Source organism: Chiloscyllium plagiosum, chromosome 13, assembly GCF_004010195.1.
Source record: "Chiloscyllium plagiosum isolate BGI_BamShark_2017 chromosome 13, ASM401019v2, whole genome shotgun sequence".
Taxonomy (NCBI): domain Eukaryota; kingdom Metazoa; phylum Chordata; class Chondrichthyes; order Orectolobiformes; family Hemiscylliidae; genus Chiloscyllium; species Chiloscyllium plagiosum.
In genome coordinates, this window is record NC_057722.1 from 37,787,670 (window position 1) to 37,814,977 (window position 27,308).

The following is a 27,308-nucleotide window of genomic DNA, read 5'->3' on the forward strand; positions in this document are numbered from 1 at the left end:
GTGGCAGGGGAAGGTGCCAGGATGGGAGGGTGGGTTGTAGGGGGCGTGGACCTGACCAGGTAGTCACGGAGGGAACGGTCTTTGCGGAAGGCGGAAATGGGTGGGGAGGGAAATATATTCCTGGTGGTGGGGTCTGTTTTGAGGTGGCGGAAATGTCGGCGGATGATTTGGTTTATGCGAAGGTTGGTAGGGTGGAAGGTGAGCATCTGGTAGCTCATTCCATACATGTACCACCCTCTGTGTGAAAATGTCCCTTAGGTCTCTTTTATATCTTTCCCCTCTCAACCTAAACCTATGCCCTCTAGTTCTGGACTCCCCAATCCCAGGGAAAAGACTTTGTCTATTTACCCTATCCATGCTCCTCATGATTTTGTAAACCTCTAGAAGGTCACCCCTCAGTCTCTGACGCTCCAGGGGAAACTGCCCCAGGCTGTTCAGCCTCTCCCTATAGCTCAGATCCTCCAACCCTGGCAACATCCTTGTAAATCTTTTCTGAACCCTTTCAATCCTTTCTGAACATCTTTCCCTTAAATGGGAAAACAGACTACAGAAAGCTGTTGTTCAGAGGCATTTGGGGTCCTTGTGCATGAATCATTAAAAAAACTAGTATCCAAGTTCAGTCGGTAATAGGGAAGGCAAATGTAATGTTGACCTTTATTACAAAGGGAATGGAGTATAACATAGGGAAGATTTGCTAAAACTATAAAAGGCATTAATTAGACCACATGCAGAATACTGTGAAGAACTTTGGTCCCCTTATCTAAGGAAAGATACACTAACTATGGAGACAACACATAGAACATGCATCTAATTAATCACTGGCATGGAAGGACTTTTTGATGAGGAGAAGTTGAGTAGGTTTGGTCTGTACTCACTGGAATTTAGAAGAATGGGAGGAGACCTTATTGTAACTTAGGAGACTTTATGGGGCTTGACATGATAGATGCTGAGAGGTTGTTTCCTTTTGAGTCTAGATCCAAAGGGCATAATCTTAGAGTGAGGGGTCACCCATTTAAGATAGAGATGAGAAAGAATTTTTTCTCTTAAGTGCAACTGAATATGTGAAGCTCTTTACTGCAGAGCGACGTGGAGACTTGGAAGCAAATTCAAGACTGAGAGATTTCTAATTAGTAATGGAATCCAGGGTTCTGAAAGGGAAAAAGCAAGGAAGTAAAATAAATTATTAGATCAGCCATGATATATTTGAATTCAGGGCAGACACAATGGGTGGAATGGCCTCCTTCTGCTCCTACGTCACATGGCTTTACGAGACATTGGGATTGTTGCAGCATCTCACAGTTTTCATGTTGCTTTGATATTATAATCCTGAATGAAACCACATCTTGAATCTAATGCTCCAAGCAGCCATGGGCGGTTTGTTTGCAAGGTTACATAGATTCGCAGGAGACTTATGATATAAGTGGCAGAGCACCTGTCTGGCAGACAGTTGATTGATAGCCAAGGTCCTGAAGCTACCTTTTTTAATGCATCACTTGCAATTGGGAGTAGAATACAGAAACCGATTTAGTTCATTTGCTTGCTGTAAGTAAATCTATTATTTGTCATTTACAGTGCGACGTGGACAATGAGGCACTGAATCTAATTGCCATGCATATCAGCCAAACTCAGCACTTTGGGGCTTTCGCAGTGTATAAGCATTTGCTGATAAAAGCAGTCTATCCCTCATCCCATCTCATTCCTGTGGATTCTATCTGAGGCAGACTGTTATTAACTGCCAGATCAGGTCCCTTGATCTTCTCAGAACTGTTGCCAAAAAGAGGGGTTGCAGTCTCTGTAGACTACAGATGACTTTTTTGTCCACAATAATACTTTGTATTGAAATCATAATCCTTACTATTTCAATTAGGAGTGATCTTGTCACTTTATTAGCATTCTCACTTGAATCCAAACAGGAGAAAGAAGGTGATAATGGTGGCAATGAAAAGCAATAAATACAAGTCATTGATGGTGGAAATGAATGAAACTACCGTGAGGTAATTTTATGGCAATAGAGTGATTGAGTGACAGTGAAAGTTGAAAGTGAACAGCTCGGTGATTGGTGAAAGTGGTTAGTAGTGGTTGTGAGTGGGAAATGTGAAGTAGTTAACAATAGGAAAGAGGCAATAGTTGGTAATGAAGGGGAGATAGAAGTGTTAAGAGCTGGGTAAAAACCTCTGGTGGAGCAAATTGAATGAAACTGAATAGCAGTTGGATCTTGGTTTGACAAAGGTTCCAGTCTGAAATGTGAAACTATGTGGGTGGTGTTGGGAATACTCACTATGCAGGGGGTGAGTGTTTTGGGGGCAGAGTGATGCATGTCAGCATGCAGAGTATTGGTGCAATCATGTTTAAGGAGTACAAGCATGCAAAGATGAACTGATGGGTGTGTTGAGAACTAAGTAAATAATAGGAGAGGTAGGAGGCACAGAGAGTGCTTCTGTGACTGAATCATAAGGCACAGTGAATCTGTGAAGTGTTGCAGTGCATTGAGGGAGATGACTAAAAGACCAGTTTAGAAACCAAATATTGTTTCTGATTTTCTTTTTAATGTATCCAAATACTCCTTTGCAGCAATTTTTTATTTTTTTCCAGCAGTTGTTCACCTGGCTTTTTAAAAAAAATAATAGCTGCAGCTTTAAATCAATTTCCACGATTTTCCCACCCACCCATCTACTGGCAGATTCATTCCAGCGTGTAACTTTGCTGTGTGCAGATAATTTGTGAGAGCTTCAAGGTCCTGTGGACTTGCAGCAAATGTAAAGTTCACCTCTATTATTTTATGATCTCAGTTATGAGAGTACTACACAAGCCAGTATGTTGTTATGATCTGTTATAACCGATGTCTTTTAAAAAGAAAATGCACAGTAGAACCAAGAATAAGAAAATATGTGGGTTGAACTGAAATGTTAAAAATACCTTTTTTAATCTGACTTGAACAGAACGTACCTAACCAATAATGACTAAAGATGTACTGAGTGGGTAAGACAATTATTCTAAACTATATGTACTATGTATACAATTTAAATCTCTAACATTCAGGAAAACATCAAGAAAATATATTTGACAAACAAAAACTGTAGACAATATTTTAAACTGCTGATGTGGTCAAAAATATATCCCACCCAGGCATTTGTGACATTGTGTGTTCACCAAATCTTATTCAAACTCTTTACTTGCAAGTCACCCCATGTATTCATGTTGAAAGGTCTCAGCTCGAAACATTCAGAAATGTTGACAGTTTTGATAGTTCAATCTCTTCTCAAATTTCTTTCCTCAGGCTCCCTGCAACTGTATAGTTATCTAATTACTGGCAACATTTCATCTGTTATTAAACAAATGCCACATATTTAAACACAATTTCTTTTAAACTGCTTCAAGCAAATTCTGATAGGTGTACTGAGCTATCCATGAATCCCAAGGTTTATTTTTCACCCCAATTCTTTCCCTCAGCAAAGGGGCCACCATTCACTGGAACTTCTCCTAAATCTTAACTGCCTGGATTCTGCTATCAGCAGCACTTTTTCTGTCCGAGTCTTTTGCTAGAACAAAAATGCAAAACCACCTGCAGCCAGCACACACAAGTCAAAATCAGAGAATTTTCTTAAGCTCCACCCATCTCCATTACAACATAGGTTGCTCTCAGCTAGCGCTAATGTAATTTTTATGTTAAATATCTTTAATTTGCAATTTTGTATTTTATCTGATGGGGTAAATGAGTTGCACAGCCTTTTAGAGTTGCACTAAATGCGTTGAACTAATTTAGCTTTAACTCTCAAAATAAGCAATCTCTCTGGACTCGTGAATAGCATAGACAGTTTGTCCCAATGCAATAAGCTCACCTGTTTCTGATTCCACAGTTCTAGCTCTCAACTTCTTCAAACAGCATGACTCCAAATTTCAAAGTTGCATTTATCTCATTATCCTAGTTAAACTTTATATCCCAAAACTAAAATTTACCCTAAAATATATGGGACACGAGCTAGATATTCACAGCAATCAATGTGTATATGAAAGAAAAACTGAAATTGCTGGCAAAATTTAGCAGGCCTGGAAGCATCTGTGGGAGGAAAGCAGAGTTAAAGTTTCGAGTCCAATGACTCTATATTAGATTAAATAATTTGCCTAAATATTCCAAATATGACCTATGTTGTAGCTAATTCTTTAAGTTGTTGTGGTTCTGTTCGCCGAGCTGGGAATTTGTGTTGCAGATCTTGCGTCCCCTGTCTCGGTGACATCCTCAGTGCTTGGGAGCCTCCTGTGAAGCGCTTCTGTGATGTTTCCTCCGGCATTTATAGTGATTTGTATCTGCCGCTTCCGGTTGTCAGTTCCAGCTGTCCTCTGCAGTGGCCGGTATATTGGGTCCAGGTCGATGTGCTTATTGATTGAATCTGTGGATGAGTGCCATGCCTCTAGGAATTCCCTGGCTGTTCTCTGTTTGGCTTGTCCTGTAATAGTAGTGTTGTCCCAGTCAAACTCATCTTGCTTGTCATCTGAGTGTGTGGCTACTAAGGATAGCTGGTCATGTCGTTTCGTGGCTAGTTGGTGTACAAAACGGCATGACCAGCTATCCTTAGTAGCCACACACTCAGATGACAAGCACATGAGTTCGATTGGGACAACACTGCTATTACAGGACAAGCCAAACAGAGAACAGCCAGGGAATTCCTAGAGGCATGGCACTCATCTACTGATTCAATCAACAAACACATCGACCTGGACTCAATATACCGACCACTGCAGCAGACAGCTGGAACTGACAACCGGAAGCGGCAGATACAAATCACTGTAAATACCGGAGGAAACATCACAGAAGCGCTTCACAGGAGGCTCCCAAGCAATGAGGATGTCACCTGGACAGGGGACGAACGTCTGCAACACAAATTCCCAGCTCGGCGAACAGAACCACAACAACGAGCACCCAAGCTACAAATCTTCTCCCAAACTTTGAATTCTTTAAGTTGATTGTAAGTATATGCTTTGCCCCTTTTTCTTTAAGAAAACTTACAACAGAAGGTTGCTTTAATCGTTGGTTATAGATGTTTAAATAATATAAAATATGTTCATTTGAGATGTCAATAGTAAGAACATGCATTTGATAGTGATTACTGTTTTCTTTGCCTTTACTTTATGGATGTTGCATAAAGTAAAATCAATCCTTTAAATTAATTGTGCCTGAGTATTTTTTAATATTAGCTCTTTCTTTACAGCAAACTGGCATGTAGAAATCTTAACCTTGAGGATTTTTTTTATAAAGTTTTCTTTTCTGAGACATGGAATGAGAGAACTCCATGCATTTATAATGCATTAAGAGTGACTTAAAAATAAAATTCTATGGACTTGCTGACCAGAAAATACCAGATGGCAGGCTGTGTCTTGCTGTCATGCAGATTTTCTGTTCTTGAGTCTCTTGTTCACTATATGACAATTTCTTTTTCAAATGTAGTATTAATCATTGTTGCAAACATGCAAATAAAACCAATTTAATGTGCTGAAACAGCTGTTGCTGTATACAGTTTTTTTTATTTGGAAGAAGGCAGTTGGAACTGACCTTAAATTGGCATCTTGACGATCAACGGGCAGAGGAAACCTGCTGACAGATGTGTAGAATATATTAGTATCTGAGCACAATTAAATGCCAATTACTAATATTTGTGGCATTGTGACTTTTGTAATATAGCTGGTTACCCACTCTCAGGTCTGTTGATTGACAGATGACTACTGAGATATTCATTCTGAGCATGTCCAGTGTCTCTCTCGACAGTATAATGAAACCCTAGATTATTGTACGTAAGCTGGGGACATTTTTAAATTGAGTGGTTCTGCTGAGAGGAAAGAAGATTGAAATCTGGATGAAATTTGACATTTGTTGTATATACTTAAGTGTGTCATTTGATCGATGTGGAGAGATACAATAGAAGATGGATTTAGTTGCTGAAAATGAAAGCTTGCTTTGATGACATAATCATATTACAGGGAAAGCACTCGACACAAGGAGCAATTTTTTGGTAGCGATTTGAAATCTTTCATCTACAACTTTGTATTGGAGTAAAATTCCATTTAATAGTTATTCCAGATGAATGTATTCAATAGTTTTAGTTTTTAAATGCCTCAGAACCAATGTAGTTTGTCTTAGCTAAACCATTCAAGAAAACTTAGATTCTTATGGCATTCTTAAAGGAAATTGAACGTTATCACCCCATTTTCCACAGGATTCTTGATCACTTTCTCACTAAATTGTAACTTACTGCCTCCATGCTAGCCGTACTCTAAATGGTTGCTTTGTATCAGGCACTATTCACAACTGTTTTAACCCTGTCTCCTTTCCTTGACAAACAACCAGGTCCCACTGCCTATTGCCACCCTCTCCACTCCTTTATGCTCTCAATCTATACCAATCATTTCTGTAACCCCTTGCATGAATTCTCTAATCAGACGTGTTCATCTGCAACTGTACCAAAATGGTCCAAACCAAAATACACAAATTATATTTTCTGTGACTGTCATTTGTGATCCCTCCTTGTCCACCTGGAACTTTGTTATGTCATTGCTATATTACCAAAAATGACTGGAAAAATCAAAAAAGCTCAGTGGTAGGAAATGAAGAGCAATAGTCAATAAGTGCTTTTATGACTAAAGAGCTGTTTTTGGTTGGGCCCTGCAAAGCTCTGTACTAGTTCCTTTCCTTTCTGAGGTATGCATCAATGATTTAAATTTAAATATTTGGTGACATGATTGCAGTGTTTGCAAATGATACAACAGCTGACCACTCATTATGGATGGAGGAAAACCTCCATTTTGTTTTCCCAAGTAGTACTTTTCTAGAAAAAAAACCCAACAATTTCTATGATTTGTCAATTATTAACTCATCCAAATTATTGTAAGTTTTCGGTGTGCTTGGAATTACTATCCAAAGTTATTGTTTACTGGCAATTGGAAATTGTGTTTAAATACAGCCGAAAATGAAAGATTGAAAATCTATTTTCCTTGATGTTTATGATAGCTAATTATCACTTTAGACGATTTCAACTCAGCACCTTGAGAACGTCGATATTTTTGATTAACCTATTCGGCTAGGCCAGTGATCCATCTCTGGAACATTAACAAAGGACTCTTGGCTCAGAGGTAGGGACTCCACCACTGCACCACAAGACTTGAGATTTCTTGTTATATAATCAACCTGTTCAGAGATATCTTTAGACACCTCTGGGCTGGTGGGACATTAACTCAAGCCTCCTAACTCAGAAGTAGGGATCTTACTGCTGCACTAATCAATCCACATAACTTGAGAATGTAGATAGTCTTTAATTAACCTGTTCAGAAATGTAATTACATACCTCTGGAGCAGGTGCATCTTGAACCTAGATCTCCTCGGTACCATAGGATCTCACCAACTTGAGATTGTAAGTTTGTAAAAAAAAAAGATTTAACTTATTTTTAATAATCAACCAGTTAAGAGATGTTATCACATACCAGGTGAGACTAGAACCAGTCCAGAAGTAGGGACCCTACCACTGCACCACAAGAGAGTCCCTCCACCTTGGGAATGGAGCTGTTAATGTAAAACTGCACAGAGCAGGGCACAAATCAACACTGATTTGCTCCTCTTGGAAATTGTTAATGTGGCAAACCCACACCAGTGACAACTGCCTCAGTTTCATATATCTTATACATATGTTAAGGTTAAGACAAAAGAAACATGGGTGGCAGGAAGGCCACCTATCCACCCACATTTTAATGATATGTTAATTTGATTGTTTGGATATACAGGTCAAGCCAGAGTGGGATATACGTAGAATTGCTACATAGAATCCTGACAGTGTGGAAACAGGCCCTTTGGCCCAACAAGTCCACACCGACCCTCTGAAGAGTAACATTCCCCTACCCTATTATCCTATATTTACCCTTGACCAATGCACCTAACCTGCACATCTCTGAACGCTGTGGACAATTTAGCATGGCCAATTCACCTAACTTGCAAATCTTTGGATTTTGGGAAGAAACCCACACAGACACAGGCAGAATGTGCAAACTCCACACAGACAGTTGCCCTGGGCTGGAATCAAATCCAGGTGTCTGATGCTGTGAGACAGCAGTGCTCGCTACTGAGCCACCATGCTGCCCATTCTGGGGCTCTTGTGGCACAGTGATAGTGTCCCTGCCTCTGGTCTGGAAGACCTTGGTTCAAGTCCAAACTGTACAAAATATGTGTAATAACATGCCTGAACATGTTGATTAGAAAAATACAGAAAAGAGAGACTGCTTAGACTGCTTAGGCATATGTAATGCTGCATTCTGTAAGTAAACCTATTATCAAGAAAAACAATTGTATCATACTTTATCATCTGGCTCAAGATTTAATTATCACCCCTCCTTTCAAACCCACTAAAAGGAGCACGAACATCTAGCTAATCGTGTGAAAGAGAATGCAGAGCATTTCAATTTTTTATCGAAATTAGAAGATTGGAAAATGGTTTTATGTACTCCTCTTGAATAAACACCATATTCTTATCGTAATACATCTTTGGACACAGTATACATTGTGCTGTTAATAATGATTGATTGGAGTGCCTTCCCGAAAAGCATACCTTCTCTATAGATTTTGAGGAAGTCATGAACAACAATAACAACATTGAAATAGGTTCTTGTCAACTGAATGCAACAAAGTTGTTTTTCATCAACATGTCTCAAATGAACTTTTTAATATTTACAATTCAGTTTTAATTATGAAAATTGAATCTGTCATTAGTTACAACTGTGCTTTCATTTGCAGCAGGTGTTTTCCTTTGGCAGTGGAGCTGGTGTAGTCATCAGATCAGAAATAATGTTCAGGTGATACTTGGTGCTGTAGTGAATGTCTAATTTCTTAATGACATCAGTTAACCAAACTTAATCTTCACTGGATTGTTGGTAATGTGGTATATGGTATACGTATTTAAATTAAAGGGTGATTTATTTTCTCTCCCCTGTCCAGTGGCTGAATCATCCAATAAGTCTTTTTGTCTTTCAAAGTGTTTGCGATATTTTAAAGACTATTCAACATTTTCTCTAATGGAATTGCAAAACAAAAGAATATGTGATGAATGTAATTAGATTGAGAACATTTGCTTGTCAGTGTGAAACAATGCCTTGTGTTAAGAAGATTACATAGATTAAAAAGAGTACATAATTATTGTGATGTACTTTCGTAATTTGGACTCAGTTGCACTAGATAAGAACAAAATATCAAACTGAAGTAGCCAAAGATTAAAAGTGCTAGCTAACACCAAGTTCAGATAACTCAAGTATGGATTTTGTGAAACTTACTGGAGCAGCCAAGATGGTGGACAGGCTCAGAATCATATAGGAGGCTGTGTTTGTCAGAACCTTAGCAATGAGATAATGCTTTCTGGTTGTGTTGACTGTACAAGGGTAATCAGTGGGAAAATGGCCCATTAATGGTAGAAACTTCATCAATATTTTAAACTGATTTTTGTGTGTAATTTAAATATAATTTGCCAGGATTTATCCCGACTTTTCTGATTGTACTGAATTGGCACAAGTCCCTTGTGCCTTCATAAGTTGCCCATTGTACACTGATGACTTTAAACTGGCTTATCTAACACAGAGAAAGGCTAAGAGCTTTTTTGACTTGTAGACAATGAGTGACAGGGAGCTGCATTACCTTTGGATAGTTTTCTCTCTGTTCAGTCATGGTAATTTCACACACTGAAGAACACAATCATATGGTATTAATTGACTTAGCTAAAAATGACTGTGCTAAATGTTAAAGGGTGGTGCATGGTGTGGGGAAGAGAAACAAGTCATTAAGGTGCAGAATGTATCTGAGTTCATAGGTACTTCACAGGCTGTCTTAAAAGACAGAGAAGGTGTTACAAAATGAGGATCAATCACTCTGTTACTGCTTCATTCTGATTGCTGGATTGGATCAGTGCTTCACAGGAACCAGTGCAGGAGCCAAAAGGTAGTGACAGAAGGCCAGACTGCAAAGGAAAGGCAAATGCCAGTTCATATGATAGTGCACAGGACTAGATTGTTACATCTCTACCATCAGAGAAATGGTGCCTGAAGAGATTACATCACTCCAACAGGTCTGCCACGGAACTAGTTATCCGATTGTGGATTCAGGGCATCTGCAGAGATATAGTGGGTAACCCAAGCCCGGGACTTTGAAGGTTGCTGCTGCCTTAAATTCAAAAGTAGCCAATTACTTCTAGGACTTGCCTATAGATGATATCAATAGCATCTCCCATGCAGCCACACACCACTGAATCAAGGAAGTAACAAGTTCATTGTACAAGCAAGCATGAGAATGAATATGTTTCTGGACAGAAATGGATAGATAGGTTGAGAGGGGAGTAGGATTCATAACAATTGTCAGCCTTTGGTATGTCTATGTGTTATTAACAGAAAATGACAGTATTCCCACCAAGGCACCATCAGAACAATCAGTGCCATTTATCAACTACAAGTTATTTTGTTCACTCAATATAACCACACTGTTATATACAGTACTCATTCTGAAAGGGTTCATGTTGGAGACTGCACTAAACGGCACCTAATTAATGTAACTTGTACCCAATTGCTATCATGCAATGAACTACATCTCATTAAACTGAGCCTTTCCTTGTTAAGAGTCACTAGTGGTTGTACCTTTCTGAGTGAGGACCAAATAGACTTTTAGACTCAGCAGGGAAAGAGGAATTATGACAGCATCTTTCACAAAAAACAATATAGTGATTAGCAATGGTCATTCTCACTAAATAACACATGGTGAAAAAAATCCATTGTACATAGGCAAAGAAAGGTAAACAGAACAACTGAGTTTACAATTTTAAAGACTTCACTGCTTCAAGAATTACTCATTTGGTCAGTCAGCAGCCGCAAGCTCTTGAATGAACAGTCAGAAAGATCAACAAGAGAGAAACAGCATTCCCTACTAAAGCCTTTACTTCAGACCTAGAAAGAAGCAGTAAAAGGCTAGTTACACCTAGCAGTTAAAGGCCATTGTGAAGCAAGGGTATGTATGAACATTCCTGATTAAAGATCTGCTAAGAAGTGATTGTAGCTTTCAGACAAGACGTTGATCCAAGGTCCCATCTGTTCTGTCAGGTGGACATAATTAATCCCATGATGTTTGATGCAAAATCAATGCCTAAATCAGCATCACAAAAATAGATTAACTGACCATTATCACATTGGTATTTTTGGGAGTTTAATGTAAGCAAATTGAATGCATTGTTTCCTATATAACAACAAGAGACAACATTTCAATGGTACATCATTGGCTGCAAGCACTGAGGATATCAGGTGGTTGTGAAAGGTCCAGTATGGATGTGTATTTTTATCGTTCTCACAAATTAGGTAGCCTGTTTAAGCTACTCTTACGTTTGTGACTGGAGCTTGCCTTTTTACAGACCATCTGCCATTTAAATTTTGGTTACTTATATGCAGACACATGTTGTACAACTGGGCAAGAAGCCATCTAACTGAATGAGACACGGGGGATTGTCAGCTTCTGACTTTATAACAGAAATTCTCATTTGAAAATGGGCCAATTATGAGGTACTGACAATGAAAGTAGGCAAATGGAGCCCAATGTAATCATCTTAACCATTCCTTTGAACAGTTTCACCAAACCATTCATAGTTTGTAAAGGCTTTTGAAATCATTCCTCTACTTAATAAAATTAAGACATGCGTGACTGACTGCTCCTTTGGGTCATGTTTTATGTGTTTGAATTTTTGACAGCCAAAGCTAAAGTCACTAACATGATGTCATTAAATTCATCATTTTTTTTGTTTACTTTCTTCAAAGACAAGGACCCTCCCCCACCAATTACATCCAGGATATGATGTGGAGGTGCCAATGTTGGACTGGGGTGGACAAAGTTAAAAATCACACAACACCAGGTTATGGTCCAACAGGTTCATTTGGAAGGACTAGCTTTCAGAGCACTGCTCCTTCCTCAGGTAATTGTGGAGCAGGATTATAAGACACAGAATTTATTGTAATAGATTACAGTGTCATGCAACTGATTTATATATTGAACAAACCTAGATTGCTGTTAAGTCTTTCATCTTTTAGAATGGGTTTCAGGTTTTGGTTCATTAATATGTAAATCCCAGAACTTCTTTTAAGTCACATTCTTGAGATGACTTAAGGTTTTATAACCTTAAGTCTGTCTGTATCTCAGTCTTGAGTCAGACTGGTTCTATTTCCAAATACATACTCTAACCTCACACCTTTAATACATTTTGAGAGTTGAGATGTCACCTTTATTTTATAACACCTTAAGTTAACTCAAGAATGTGACTTAAAAGAAGTTCTGGGATTTACGTATTAATGAACTGAAACCTGCAGTCCATTCTAAAAGATGAAAGATTTATCAGCAATCTAGGTTTGTTCAATATATCATTTTAATTGCATGATATTGTGATCTTTTGCTATAAATTCTGTGTCTTTTGATTCTGCCCCACTAGTTCCTGATGAAGGAGCAGCGCTCTGGAAGCTAGTACTTCCAAATAAACCTGTTGGATTATATCCTGGTTTTGTGTGTTTTTAACCACATCCAGGATATGACAATTTGTAGGCAGTCTTCTATCCTAGAGGCCATTTGAGATCCTTACCTAGGAAGTTGCGGTGACATTTTACCTTCAATATGATATATTGATATACCCAATGCGGCAATGCTTATCGTATATACTGTAACATAAGAAATTGGATGTGGATAAGTGACACAGTGGTTAGCACTGTTTCTGTGCCAGGGACCGGGTTCGATTCCAGCCTTGTGGAATTTACACATTCTCCCCATATCTGTGTGGGATTCCTCTGGGGTGCTCTGTTTCCTTCCATAGTCTAAAAATGTGCAGGTTACGGGGATTGGTCATGGGAAATGCAGGGATAGAGTGGGTGGTGGGTTGGGAAGGTCATGGAAAGTCAAATGGCCTGCTTCCACATTGTGGGGTTTCTATGATGATTCTATGAACTTGGTGTTGAAGAATCCAACCAATATATATTTCAGCTAACTATTATGTACAAAAGCATTATATTCATCATGCACGTAAGTGTTTGTGCTAACATTAACAGAGGAGCATAGAATCATAGAACCCCACAATGTGGAACAGGCCAATTGGCCCGACAAGTGCACACCAACCCTCCGAAGAGCATCCCACCCCCTTGCCCTATCCCTGCATTTCCCATGGCTGATGCAGCTAGCGTACACATCCCTGAACACTTATGGGCAATTTCGCATGTCCAAACCACCTAACTTGCACATCTTTTGGACTGTGGGGGGAAACTGGAGACCCACGCAGACGTGGGAAGAATATGCAAACTCCACATAGCCTGAGGTTGGAATCGAACCTGGGTCCCTGGCGCTGTGAGGCAGCAGTACTGGCCACTGAGCCACCATGCTGCCCCAGCATACTTCCAGCAGAATGAGACATTTATACCCTCAAGTCACATGTATGATGCAGTGATGATATCTTGAACACGTCTTTTATAGGAAGACTAACAAATTGACAACACTGAGAAGTTACATGACATTTCTTTCTTTTTCCCAAAGATTAAATCTTATCCCAAAGAGGTACACGTGTTTGTACATGAGTTTGTGTTATCAATTTGATAACTGTAAGAATAGTAAAAGAGAGTTGACAAGACCTAATATTTTGGAGGTCTGACAATTCATCCTGATTTGGTGATTTTTATGCCTGTTGTTATTCTTTGAACTTATTTAACAACACTGCATGATCATAATCATCAGAGGCTTCTTGCAAACACTTTGTGTGTGATTGGTGTGTTGCACCTTTGTCTGAGTCTGAGGTTCATAATGCAATATCATGATCAGTAACAGTTTTGTATGATCTGGGCTGCTATATAATGTCTTTTGTGACCACATGACATATCAGAAATCTTTGCAACAGTGACCATACTTTTATAATATTACAACATATGAGATGTGGCCACATGTTTGAACAAAGCAAGATGCCATAAATAGTAATGAATGAAGTGACCAGATGATAATTAGTTTATCGCTTCTTAAATGCATCAGGACTGCAAGGAATTCCAGCCTTTTGTTTTTTTATCATCCAATTTGATAACATGAGTTAACATTCCTGGTCGATGACCTCTCATTAGACCTGGAAAAGGATTCAAGATACCTGAGGCTTGAAGGATTTCTAGAAATAAGGAATAGGAAAAGTTGGTGGGGGGAAGGGATGGGAGAAGAAAAGTAAAAGACTGTGATAGGTTGGGAGGGGAAGCAATTAAATGAGATGATAGCACGTGGTAATAGAGCATGATAATGATACAAGTAAATGTACAAAATGTAAAAGGAAGAGATGAATGGGAGTGTAATATCACCATCCCATGACCTCTTCCCAACCAACCACCCCACCCATAGCTGCCTTCTAAACACAAACCCAAAAAGCACTAAGAAAAATGAGCACAAAACAAATCTTATAGTAATCATACTTAAAAATCACACAACACCAGGTTAAAGTCCAACAGGTTTACTTGGAAGCACTAGCTTTCAGAGCGCTGCTCCATCAGGTGATTGTGGAGTTTCAAATCATAGGACACAGAATTTATAGCAAAGGTTTACAGTGCGATGTAACTGAAATTGTATATTGGAAAAAGACCTGGATTGTTTAAGTCTCTCCTCTGTTTGAATGGGCATGTTGGTTTCAGTTCTTTCATATGGTGAGCACAGTAGCTCAGTGATTGGTTCGATTCCAGCCTCGGGTGACGGCTGTGTGGAGTTGAAACATTCTCCCTGTGTCTGCGTGCGTTTCCTCCTGGTGCTCTGGTTTTCCCCCACAGTCCAAGGATGTGCAGGTCAGGTGAATTGCCCATAGTGTTAGGTGCATTAGTCAGAGGGAAATGGGTCTGGGTGGGTTGCTCTTTGGAGGGTCAGTGTGGACTTGTTGGGCCAAAGGGCCTGTTTCCACACTCTGGTAGGGAACCTAATCTAATATGTTAAATCCCAGAATATTCTGGAAATTACATTCACAAGTGAACTAACATGCCCATTCTAAAAGATGAGAGACTTAACAAACAATCCAGGTCTTTTTCAATATATAATTTCAGTTACATCACATGTAAACTTTTGCTATAAATTCTGTGTCCTATGATCTTACACTCCACAACCACCTGATGAAGGAGCAGCGCTCCGAAAGCTCGTGCTTCCAAATAAACCTGTTAGACAATAACCTGGTGTTGTGTGTGATTTTTAACTTTGTACACCCCAATCCAACACCAGCATCTCCAAATTATAATAATCATAACATCAATTTCGTATGCTTTGGCGTTCATTTATCCAAGGAAAACAAAACATGTTTTCTCAAAAAGCATTTAACTTAACTGTCAATAAGATAGTCACACCAAATTACCAGTTCTCTCAATACCTGCTGGCTCAGGTATGTCTTAGTTCCCCCATAATAGTCCCACCTTCATCTCGAGAAAGGTGTAAGGCTAAAGCTGAAGATATTATTCCTGGATACTCTCTCAGGTATGGTGCCTTTTGAAGTTAAATCTGAGAGGTGAGAAGTGAATTTTGTGTTGCCTCTCCCCTGAAATACAGTTGGCCAGTTGTACCTCTTTAATCCTTTATTTGTACTTTCTTAACCTCTGAGCTCTCGAGTGTCATTTACCACATCAATTTCCACAATCCCATTGACGTCCATAGTGCTCAGAACTAATTGAATATGTATTTCTTCTAAAAGTGCCTCTATCCTCTATCAAATGTGGAAAATGTATGTATTCATGCATAGGTCTATCAGTGACTTCCACCAGCACTGGTCTGTAAAGAACAGCCCTGCACTGTCACGCCTAAAGTACTGATTGTCCCATAACCACTTCTATGCTCACAGCATATCTTTTTAAAACACTTAACTTGAGAAGGATAAATCCTACTTCTACATTCCTGACATAATTAAAATGTTCCACTCAAGATATCCCTTAACATCTGTAGTCGCTGAATGCTGGCAAGTTTGCCCCTTAGATACTAACAGTCCTTCACCGTGCACTCCCATGCACTAATGTTGAATAACTAGCTTCTAGGCGACCACACTACCCCATACCTCTCACTCAGTTTTGGCCGGGGCATACTGAGCTGCAGATTTGCTGAGTAATTTACCAGGCAGATGACAGAAGGTGTCCAGATCACCTGTGCTTGTGAATCAGTGAAATGTTCAGTACATGCTCCATACTGCATTCCTGATGAAGGAATTAGATTCTCAACTCACATAGTATTATTTCCAGGAACGTGTCCTAAACCTTAAGAACAAATGTTTTCCAGTCACATTTACAATGTATCCTTGAGCCCATTAGCTATTTCCTTTAAGGACAAACTAATTGCTCTTCTTTTGCTGAGGTTTTCTGCCTATTCATGCAATGCATTACATTTGAAGCCCTGAGAATAGTCAAGTTTACAGTATCACAGTTACCTGAAGGAGCAGCACTCTGAAAGCTAATACTCAGCTAGAACTTCATAAAAACCTGTTGGACTATAACCTGATGTTGTATGATTTTTAACTTTGTCCACCCCAGTCCAACACTGGCACCTCCACATCATGAAAAACATTGTGAGCAAGGTTCCTTTCAAGTCAGACGTTAAGTAGACCTATCTTTGAATCCAATGTGTGGTGATGAACAATTCAAATGAAGTGACTGCTATCATTCGTCATATTGAAATCTCGAGTTCAGTAGTTCCTAAGCCCTGTGACCTCACCCCCTGACATGCTGCGATATAGCTTTCGCTGTCAATTCACGTGTGTGCCTCTGCTTTTCTCCCTCCTATTGGCTTCATGTTTATTTTGCTCTCTGTTTTTATTTTTTTTTTTTCCCTGCCTGCATTGCTCCTGGTCTTCAGGAGAAACTGTGTCTTACTCAGTTGAAATTTGCATTCCTGAAATTCTCTGTCACTTCTTCAAATGTTCATTGTGCAACTTCAGTTTCTGCCTCTTTTAATTTGGTTTTGTTTTTAAATTACTATTCTTTTTTTGGTTCTGTCGCTTTTAAGAAGTGGTATCTAAAATATAAGCCTTTTTTGGGGAAAGAAACTGGAAAATAATCTTAATGAATTGCTTGCCTTTTGTTAACTTCTGTTTCTGCAACTTTTCTTTTAGATTACTTGCAGTGTGGAAACAGGCCTTTCGGCCTGACAAGTCCACACCGACTCTCCGAAGAGCAACCCACCCAGACCCATTCCCCTATATTTACCCCTTCACCTCACACTACAGGCAATTTAGCATGGCCAATTCACCTAACCTGCACATTTTTGGACTGTGGGAGGAAACCGGAGCACCCGGAGGAAACCCACGCAGACACAGGGAGAATGTGCAAACTCCACACAGACAGTTGCCTGAGGTGGAAATTGAACCCAGGTCTCTGGCACTGTGAGGCAGCAGTGCTAACCACTGTGCCACCGTGCCGCCCCCAATTTATGTCTACCAACAAAGCAAGATTAACCTTAATTACTGATCTCTTCTCAAAATCATAAGGCACGTTTGGGAACATCACCACTTGCAAGTTTCCCACCAAGCCACCCACCATCCTGACTTGGAAATATATCATCATTCTTTCACTGTTGCTGGGTCAAAATCCTGGAATTCCCTCCATTATGGCACTATGGGTCATTCTACAGCGTTTGGACTGCAACAGTTCAAGAAGGCAGCTCACCAACACCATCTCAAAGACAACTGGGGACTGGCAATGTATACTGGCCCAAATAGTGACACCATGCCCCTCAAGTGAATAAAAAAAATAGCATTGGTGAAAATCTGAAGCATGGTTTAATGTTAAAGTAGTTGCAAAGCAAAATGGCCATTAACACTGCCATAACCATTGAAATAATCATATAACATACGAAAGGAACTGCATAATAAACTGTTCATTAATTTTAATTGTCAATTTGTGTTTTGCTGACTGCATATGCAGAATGAATTCAACTAGGGAAAAGCATATTGAAGATCTTCTACCTCTCAGCTTGTTAAGAATTCTAAGAAGTGATGTGAATGGTCTCTGCCAAAAAATATAAGAACATGCCTGATACGAAATATTATATTTTTAAAATAATTCTAGCCACCTTTGCCAACTAAGCCAGAATTTATTACCTATCCCAGTTGCCCTTGAGAAATGGTGTTGAGCTGCCTTCTTGAACTGCTGCAGACCATGCAGTGAAGGTACACTACAGATTCTGGTCAATGGTAACCCCCTGAATTTTGATAATAGGGGATTTAGAGATCATAATGTCATGGGATATGAAGGTTGTTCATTAATTCTTTCTTGTTAGTGATGATACTTGCCTGCCATTTTTGTTACTTACCACTTATAAGTTCAAACCTAGTTGTTGTTCAGGAGCAAATGACTGCAGATGCTGGAATTTGGACTAGAAACAAAAAAATGCTGGAGATCAAAGTAGGTCAGGCAGCATCTGTGGAGAGAAACCTGGTTGTTGTTCAAATCTTTCTGCACATGAATATAAACTGTACAAGTACCTGAGGATTCATGAATGGTGCTCAACATTGTGCATTTATATGTGAACATCCCCCTTCTGACCTTATGATGGGGGTAAGGTCATTAAGGTAATGGGTTTAGGACACTACCCTGAGAAATTCCTGCAGTGGTGCCCTAGAGCTGCAATGATTGACCTCCAACAGCCACAACCATTTTCCTTTGTGCTAGTTAAATCTCAAGCTGGTGCCTTAGTCCTCTTTATTCCCTTTATTCCCAGACTCCAGTTTTGAGCGAGCTCCTTAATGACACACTAGTCAAATGCTGACTTGACGGCAAGAGCATTCACCCTCACTTCCTGTCTTGAGTTCATCTCTTATCCAGGTTTGAGCCAAGGCTGTAGATGTTCTATGATATCTTTACGACCCAGGAGCAACCTTGTGATAAAGTCACAGAATTACTCCTCACTGGAAACAAATAGCACAGCGCGGGTGGAATTTAACAAAAGACGTAGAAAGAAGCATGTATAAAGGAAGTAGGAGTATACTTGAGGGAAATCAGGAGGGCAAAAATGGGACATGAGATGGTATTGGCAAATAAAATTAAGTAGAATCCAAAGGGTTTTTACAAATCTATTAAGGACAAAAGGGTAACTAGGGAGAGAATAGGGCCCCTAAAAGATCAGCAAGGCAGCCTTTGTGTGGAGCCACAGAAAATGGGGGAGATATTAAATGAATATTTTGCATCAGTATTTACTGTGGAAAAGGATATGGAAGGTATAGATTGTAGGGAAATAGATGGTGACTATTTGCAAAATGTCCAGATTACAGAGGAGGAAGTGCTGGATGTCTTAAAACGGTTAAAGGTAGATAAATCCCCAGGACCTGATCAGGTGTACCCGAGAACTCGGTGGGAAGCTACAGAAGTGATTGTTGGGCCTCTTGCTGAGATACTTGTATCATCGATAGTCACAGGTGAGGTGCCAGAAGACTGGAGGTTGGCACAGGTGAGGTGCCACTGTTTAAGAATGGTGGTAAGGACAAGCCAGGGAACGATAGACCGGTGAGCCTGACCTCGGTGCTGGGCAAGTTGTTGGAGGGAATCCTGAAGGACTGGATGTACATGTATATGGAAAGGTAAGGACTGATTCGGGATAGTCAACATGGCTTTGTGTGTGGGAAATCATGTCTCACAAACTTGATTGTGTTTTTTGATGAAGTAACGAAGAAGATTGATGAGGGCAGAGTAGTAGATATGATCTATATGGACTGCAGTAAGGCTTTCAACAAGGTTCCTCATGGGAGACTGATTAGCAAGGTTATATCTCAAGGAATAAAGGGAGAACTAGCCATTTGGATACAGAACTGGCTCAAAGGTAGGAGACAGAGGGTGGTGGTGGAGGGTTGTTTTTCAGACTGGAGGCCTGTGACCAGTGGAATGCCACAAGGATCGGCGCTGGGTCCTCTACTTTTTGTCGTTTACATAAATGATTTGGATGTGAGCATAAGAGGTACAGTTAGTAAGTTTGCAGATGACACCAAAATTGGAGATGTAGTGGACAGCGAAGAGGGTTACCTTAGATTACAACAGGATCTGGATCAGATGGGCCATTGGGCTGGAAGTGGCAGATGGAGTTTAATTCAGATAAATGCGAGGTGCTGCATTTTGGGAAAGCAAATCTTAGCAGGACTTATACACGTAATGTTAAGGTCCTAGGGAGTGTTGCTGAACAAAGAGACCTTGGAGTGCAGGTTCATAGCTTCTTGAAAGTGGAGTTGCAGGTAGATAGAATAGTGAAGAAGGCATTTGGTATGCTTTCCTTTATTGGTCAGAGTACTGAGTACAGCAGTTGGGAGGTCATGTTGCAGCTGTACAGGGCATTGGTTAGGCCACTATTGGAATATTGTGTGTAATTCTGGTCTCCTTCCTATCGGAAAGATGTAAAACTTGAAAGGGTACAGAAAAGATTTACAAGGATGTTGCCAGGGTTGGAGGATTTGAGCTATAGGAAGAGGCTGAACAGGCTGGGGCTGGTTTCCCTGGAGCGTCGGAGACTGAGGGGTGACCTTCTAGAGGTTTACAAAATCATGAGGGGCATGGATAGGAAAAATAGACAAAGTCTTTTCCCCAGGATCAGGGAGTCCAGAACTCAAGGGCAGAGGTTTAGGGTGAGAGGGGAAAGATATAAAAAAGACCTAAGGGGCAATGTTTTCACGCAGAGGGTGGCACATGCATGGAATGAGCTGCCAGAGGATGTAGTGGAGACTGGTACAATTGCAACATTTAAGAGGCATTTGTATGGGTATATGAATAGGAAGGGTTTGGAGGGATGGGTGCTGGCAGGTGGGACTCGGTTGGGTTGGAATACCTGGTCGGTGTGGACAGGTTGGACCGAAGGGTCTGTTTCCATGCTGTATATCTCTCTGACACTATGACTCTATGTGAAGTAGACCAATTTGCAATATTCAATAGAGTTTATGAAATAGCCTTTCTATAGAGACAACATAACATTAGAGCCTGGTTTATCTCTGAATACCAGGTGGTGCAATAGTAGTCTTAGCTTGTGTCTTCTGATATCCTCAAAACTTTTACATTACACATGCAGAAAGTTCTGGGTAAACTCTGTGAAATATCCTGGTAAAACAAAAACATGGTGGTGCCCAAATCAGTAGATTAACAATGAGTGAATAGAGTGGAGTGATGTCACTGACCACATTGGTAGGGTTACTGTGCATACATGTTTGCATGTACATACTGAGAGCATTTTTGGAGTGTCAGCAATCATTTTCTTAGTCTTGGTATGTCATATTTTACAGAGCCCAAGCCTGAAATTGGTTTATATTTTGCTTTGTCGTCAACCCATCTGTCCTAAACACAAACTCATGGATGTAGTCATAACCCCCCCAGAGCAAAAGAGTAATGAAGTCAGGAGCTACGTGGGCTTGACAACCATAAACTGAGCATCAGTGAATGGGTTATTTTTGAATAAGGTCCACTTAATAGCACTGTCATCAATCCCTTCTTCAACTTTACTGATGATGAAGAGTGGACTGATCAGTAGTAAATGGCCAAGTTGGATTTGTCCTGTTCTTTTGTGGACAGGCTTTAACCTGAAAATGTGTTGCTGGAAAAGCGCAGCAGGTCAGGCAGCATCCAAGGAGCAGGAGAATCGACGTTTCGGGCATGAGCCCTGCTTCAGGCTCATGCCCGAAACGTCGATCCTCCTGCTCCTTGGATGCTGCCTGACCTGCTGCGCTTTTCCAGCAACACATTTTCAGCTCTGATCTGCAGCCCTCACTTTCTCCTAGAAGGCTTTAACCTGGGCACTCTTCCATGTCGCTAGGCAGTTGCCAGTGTTGTGGCTACACTAGCTGGCAGGGTGGCTAATACTGCAACTAGCTTATCGTAGTGTTGCTGAAATTTTGTTGGGGCTAATATTATTTGTTGTGTGCATCATATCAACTATTTCTTGATATCAGGAGGAGTTAATTGAATCAGTTGAAGACTGGTATTTGTGATGTCAGGAAGATGCCAAGATCCATCATCCCTCTTTGTCCTTCTGGCTGAAGATTGCTTCAAATGCATCAGCCTCATCTTTTGCATTGGTATAGTGGGATCTCCTGTCATTGAAGAAAGGGATAGTTGTTGGCCTTCACCTCCAATTGTGTTGCTTAATTGTCCTCCACCTTTATGTCTGGATGCAGCAGAATTGCAGAACTCAGATATGATCTGTTAGTTGTGGGATCCCTTAGCCTTGTCTGTGTCATGCAACAAAAACAGAAATTGCTGGAGAAAGCAAATGAGAAAGCAAAATTAATGTTTTGAGTCCAGAGACCACTGAAGAAGGGCTTATGCCCGAAACGTCGATTCTCCTGTTCCTTAAATGCTGCCGGACCTGCTGTGCTTTTCCAGCAACACATTTTCACCACCTACCTCTGGCCAGTTTAACAGTTATGTTCTTTAAAATTCAGTCAGCCCTGAGTATTCTATTGAGTATCCTCAGGGATGGACATTGAAATTCCCAGAGTACATTCTGTGCTGTTGACAGCCCCAGTGCATCCTCCCAGGTGCTGTTTAACATGAAGAACTGATTTATCAATTGAGGGAGGCAGTAGGTGGTAATCAGTAGATGATTTACTTGCTATGTTTGACTTGATGCCATAAGACTACATGGGGTGCAGAGTTGATGTTCAGGAATTTAATGGGTACTGCCTCCTGAATGTGATGCTACCTCTGCTTGGCCTGTCCTATTAGTAGGACCAAACATACCCAGGGCTGGTGATGATGATGCCTGTAAGGTTTAATTCCATGAGATATAATTAAATACAACTGAGTGCCAGGCTAGGCCATTTCAGAGGGTTTTCAGAGTCACCCACATTGTTGTGGATGAACCTTGTAATGTAGAGTTTGTCTTATGAGCAAAGACTAAACAGATCAGGGACTCTGTTAACTGGAGTTTAGAAAAATGAAATGGGTGGGCAATAAATGCTGGCTTAGCCAGTGTCACCCTTTTTCTGTGAATGAATGAAGAAAACGATCACATTGAAACATATAAGATCCTTAAGGGGTTTGACAAGGTAAAGGTTTAGAGGATGTTTCCATTCATGGGAGAGGCTAGGATCAGAGGACACAGTCTCAGAATAATGGGGCACCAATTTAAGACTCAGATGAAGAGGAATTTATTCTGTCAGAGCTTTTTAAGTCTTTGGAACTCTGTTAACAGAGAGATGTGGCGCAGAATCCTTGTGTATATTTAAGACTGAGATAGATACATTCTTGATCAGTCGGGAAATCAAGGGTTAAGGGGAAAGGCCAGGAAAGTCAACATGAGAGATGTTGGATCAGCCATGATGCTATTGCATGGCAGGGTAGGCTTGAGCTGCTGAATGTCCTACTCCTGTTTCTATTTCTTACAATAACATGGTCTGGAGATCTGGGGTTGCATGTAGGTAAGATTGGCAGATTTATTTCCCTAAAAGGCATTAATGAACTAGGTTTTTATGACAACAACAATAGTTTTATGATCATCATTAAACTGACTTTTAATTGCAGATTTATTAATTTAATTCAAATTTCATTACTGGCCATGGTAGGATTCTAAAACCTACACAGAGCATTAACCTGGATTTCTAGATTCTAGTTTAAGGATGATATCACTATGCCACTTGTTCTCAAATTCTGAATATTTTTCAGGACTCAACTTCACAACTGTTTCTCAGGATTTATTGAGTGGATTTATAAATTTGAATATGGATTACATATTACCCTCAATCTTCTGATGAAAGGCCACACCTGAAACATCAACACTATTTTTCTCTCCTCAGATGGTTCCAAACCTGTTGGGTATTTTCAGAGATTTTTGTTCGTCCCCTGATTTTTTGCCATTGGTTGAGATTTGTGTTCAGGCATCCAAAATGTCTAGCAATTAAGCAACAAATATTTATGAGCTTCAGAAACAATTCAATCTAGATGTACATAAGACAATTTTGTCTCCTTAATTCTGCAGTTAGATTACATTCTTGAACTCATTCATTGCTACTTCATTTGTTTATATTTATATATAATACGGATCCTGTTGGTTTTCAATGTTAGAATATTGTCAAGAGTAATCTGCTGTCTCCTCGATGTTCCATAAGAGCTATTAATTTTCTTTGTGGCAGCATCACACAGTTTGCATAGTTACGTAAGGCATTGTGTTTCTATTAGATTGTGGAAAACGTCTATGTTGAATATATTATCATGCAATAAAACATTTTGGTGGGTACAAGTGTATATGAGAGGTGGTAATGCATGTTTGGCAGAAAAATCAACTTTTTATTCCAAATCTGAAAGTAAAATTTCTTCTGAAGCTAACAGAAAATTGTGAATAGCTGCGCCAGGGGAATTATTTGTTTATTCCAAAATGTAAATGGGTGAAGGATTGCCCTTTCACATGGAGTCAATTATTTTTGTCACAAACACATCAAATAACTGGCAAATTCAGTTGTACAGAATGCAAATAACTTTACTGCATTGGCCAAGTGCTACGCCACTGATTGTAAATTAATGTCTGCAACTTAGTTGCTGATATTGCTAAAGAAATAAACCTGACCGATTTTGATTTCAATTTTTGAATACAGGCTCAGAAATGGCCTATCAGAAAGTGGACCAGAGATTTCGAGTGCACACTCAAGATGTGGACACTGAAGAACTTCCAGTTCCTTCACTAGACTTAGAATGGGACATGGAAAAAGAGTTGGAAGAAAGTGGATTTGATGGCTTTGAAATAGATAATTCGAGCCAGCATCGTTTGGCTAACTCGGCTGGAAACAATGATCTTGACTTTGAATTTATGCAGCCTTCAGCATCACCCCGAGGAAGATTTGCACGTCTTGAAGAAGAGTCTGATTACATAGTGCATCCAAGACAAGGATCAAAAAATCAGCAGGGCAGCCTTCCTATCATCGTGAAACTCTTTATCGCAGGGTTTATTATATTTATTTGTGGTTTTCTAATTGGTTACTATGGACGGAAAAGTAACTCAAAACAAACCTTGCCAAATAACATAACACCAATGCCACCTACATCTTCAATTGCAGTATCTGATGATGGCACAATCCTTCAGAGTATTGTTCAGGCAATTGAAGGCTACAGCATCAGGAGCTTTTTCAGGTTAGTGCAATTTTAATACAAACTTTTTGGCTTGACAACTTTGATACCAAAATAGGGAAAGGAAAAAAAAAAGTTCATTTTTTTTAATACCGTTTTCTAAGATTGGCGGAACAGAAGTATATCTTTTTTTTCCTGTTTGTGAATTGGGATTACGTCTGAGGACTTTTTCAAGAGGTTATATTTAAGAACATGATAAATTTTGTTCATTAGTAAACTTTTCATCAAGTTATAGTGTTTGAACTTAACATTAAAAGGTTGTACAATAATTTTCAAAGATTAACTAATGACTTCATAATTTCTTTGTCATAAACACAGACTAACTACAGACTCAAAAACAAGTGATCAATTAATGCCTCTGACTTAGTAGACCATGATTATTTTGTTATTTTTAATAATATATAATGATTTATGTGATCTTGTATTATGAATGACAGTGGTCATTTGATCTCATTAACAATGCCCAGACATGGTGGTAGTTTTAGACTTTTGAATAATTGCAGACTTAGTAGCAATTATTTAATAAATCACATTATTTTGCCATAGCGATAATAAAAGAACAGAGATATCCATGCAAAGTCAGAATCAGGTGTAAAAGACCTTTAGCTGATCGTTGTTCTCTTCAGGAATAGATATTATAGGCAGGAAAGGTCCTTTCAGTGTAAGTCTAATGAGTTGCTGTAGTTCATTCCGTCGAGTGTAAGTGTTAGGTAGCCCAACATCATAGCTCAGTGATGGTGAAGGGAGTGAATATTAGGTACGTTCGTTCTTTTGCCAGTCAATCAAACTGCTCTCTCTTTGATCATATTGAGCTTCTTAACTATTGTTGCAATTAAACCAATCACCAGGTGAGCAGTGAAGATTCCAATGCTCCCGATTTTAGCCTTGTAAGTGGTGAAGTTAATAAGGGGGTAATGACAAAGCTGTATATCTTGTATCCCAGTCTTGTAATCTTGCTAATGTAAGTAGTTATTGCTGCCTTCAACCCCTACCCCCCCCCCCCCCTTGGAGTGTATTGACAATGCTGTTGTGTGATCTGAAAAATGTTGCTGGGACTTTATTTGTTTTCAAGATGCATCATGATAGAGCAGCTTTGCTGACAATATGGTTAAAAATTAAATGCTTAACATAACACAAATCTGTTGTGCATCCATAGCTCCAGTCTGAATGCATGCACAGATCTTATTATTAATGATTAGGAGCTCAGGTCGGAATGCCCAGATTCTCTCAACGTTGCAAAAGACAGCTTTATTGTTCGCTTAGAAGTCTGGCCAGTCTTTCCACTGGAACAAAGTTGCACAACATTTGATACACAGCCTGAGGGATTTTTGAAAAAAGACCATCATAGCTTTAGAGCTGAAATGCTGTATTATGTAGTCATTATGCAAATTTTGTATTGATATAATGTGGTGGTGTAGCCATGGCTTTGTTCCTATAATTCCATATGTTGGAAAATATCAGGGTAGAATTGTAGAATTGCACAGAAGGAGACAATTCAAGAATAATTCTGTGCTGGCTCCTTGAAAGAATTAATCATTTCATCCCATTCCCTCTTCTATATATTTCCTAACAAAAGTCGTAACCTCTCTCTGATCTCTGGTGGTGATCTTAAATTTATGCTCTTTTACTGTAGCTCTGATAAGAAGAAATATCTTTTCTTTGTTTTCTTCATCAGAACTTCTCATCATTGTGAACACTAGTTCTTAGAACAACTTTGAAACTTACTTATTCTAACAATAACAGTTTCTCATGGTAACTATACTGTCTCATCCATTAATCCTGGGATCCTGGGATTGTATTCATTGGAGTTTAGAAGATTAAGGGGAGATCTAATAGAAACTTACAAGATTATACATGGCTTGGAGAGGGTGGACGCTAGGAAATTGTTTCCATTAGGCGAGGAGACTAGGACCCGTGGACACAGCCTTAGAATTAGAGGGGGTAAATTCAGAACAGAAATGCGGAGACATTTCTTCAGCCAGAGAGTGGTGGGCCTGTGGAATTCATTGCCACAGAGTGCAGTGCAGGATGGGACGCTAAATGTCTTCAAGGCAGAAATTGATAAATTCTTGATATCACAAGGAATTAAGGGCTACGGGGAGAATGCGAGTAAGTGGAGTTGAAATGCCCATCAGCCATGATTGAATGACGGAGTGGACTCGATGGGCCGAATGGCCTACTTCCGCTCCTATGTCTTCTGGTCTTAT

General features: G+C 39.7%; 1 protein-coding gene across 6 annotated transcripts in view; it reads left to right on the forward strand.

The window, feature by feature from the left end:
• The window catches only part of LOC122555933 (inactive N-acetylated-alpha-linked acidic dipeptidase-like protein 2), a 941,631-nt gene that overhangs the window by 362,612 nt on the left and 551,711 nt on the right, over nucleotides 1–27,308 (forward strand). For all 6 annotated transcript variants that reach the window (XM_043702221.1, XM_043702219.1, XM_043702220.1 and 3 more), the window contains one exon: nucleotides 24,573–25,104. In XM_043702221.1, the coding sequence (XP_043558156.1) occupies nucleotides 24,581–25,104 (524 nt within the window). In that variant the 5' untranslated portion in view covers nucleotides 24,573–24,580. The remainder of the gene's footprint in view (nucleotides 1–24,572; nucleotides 25,105–27,308) is intronic.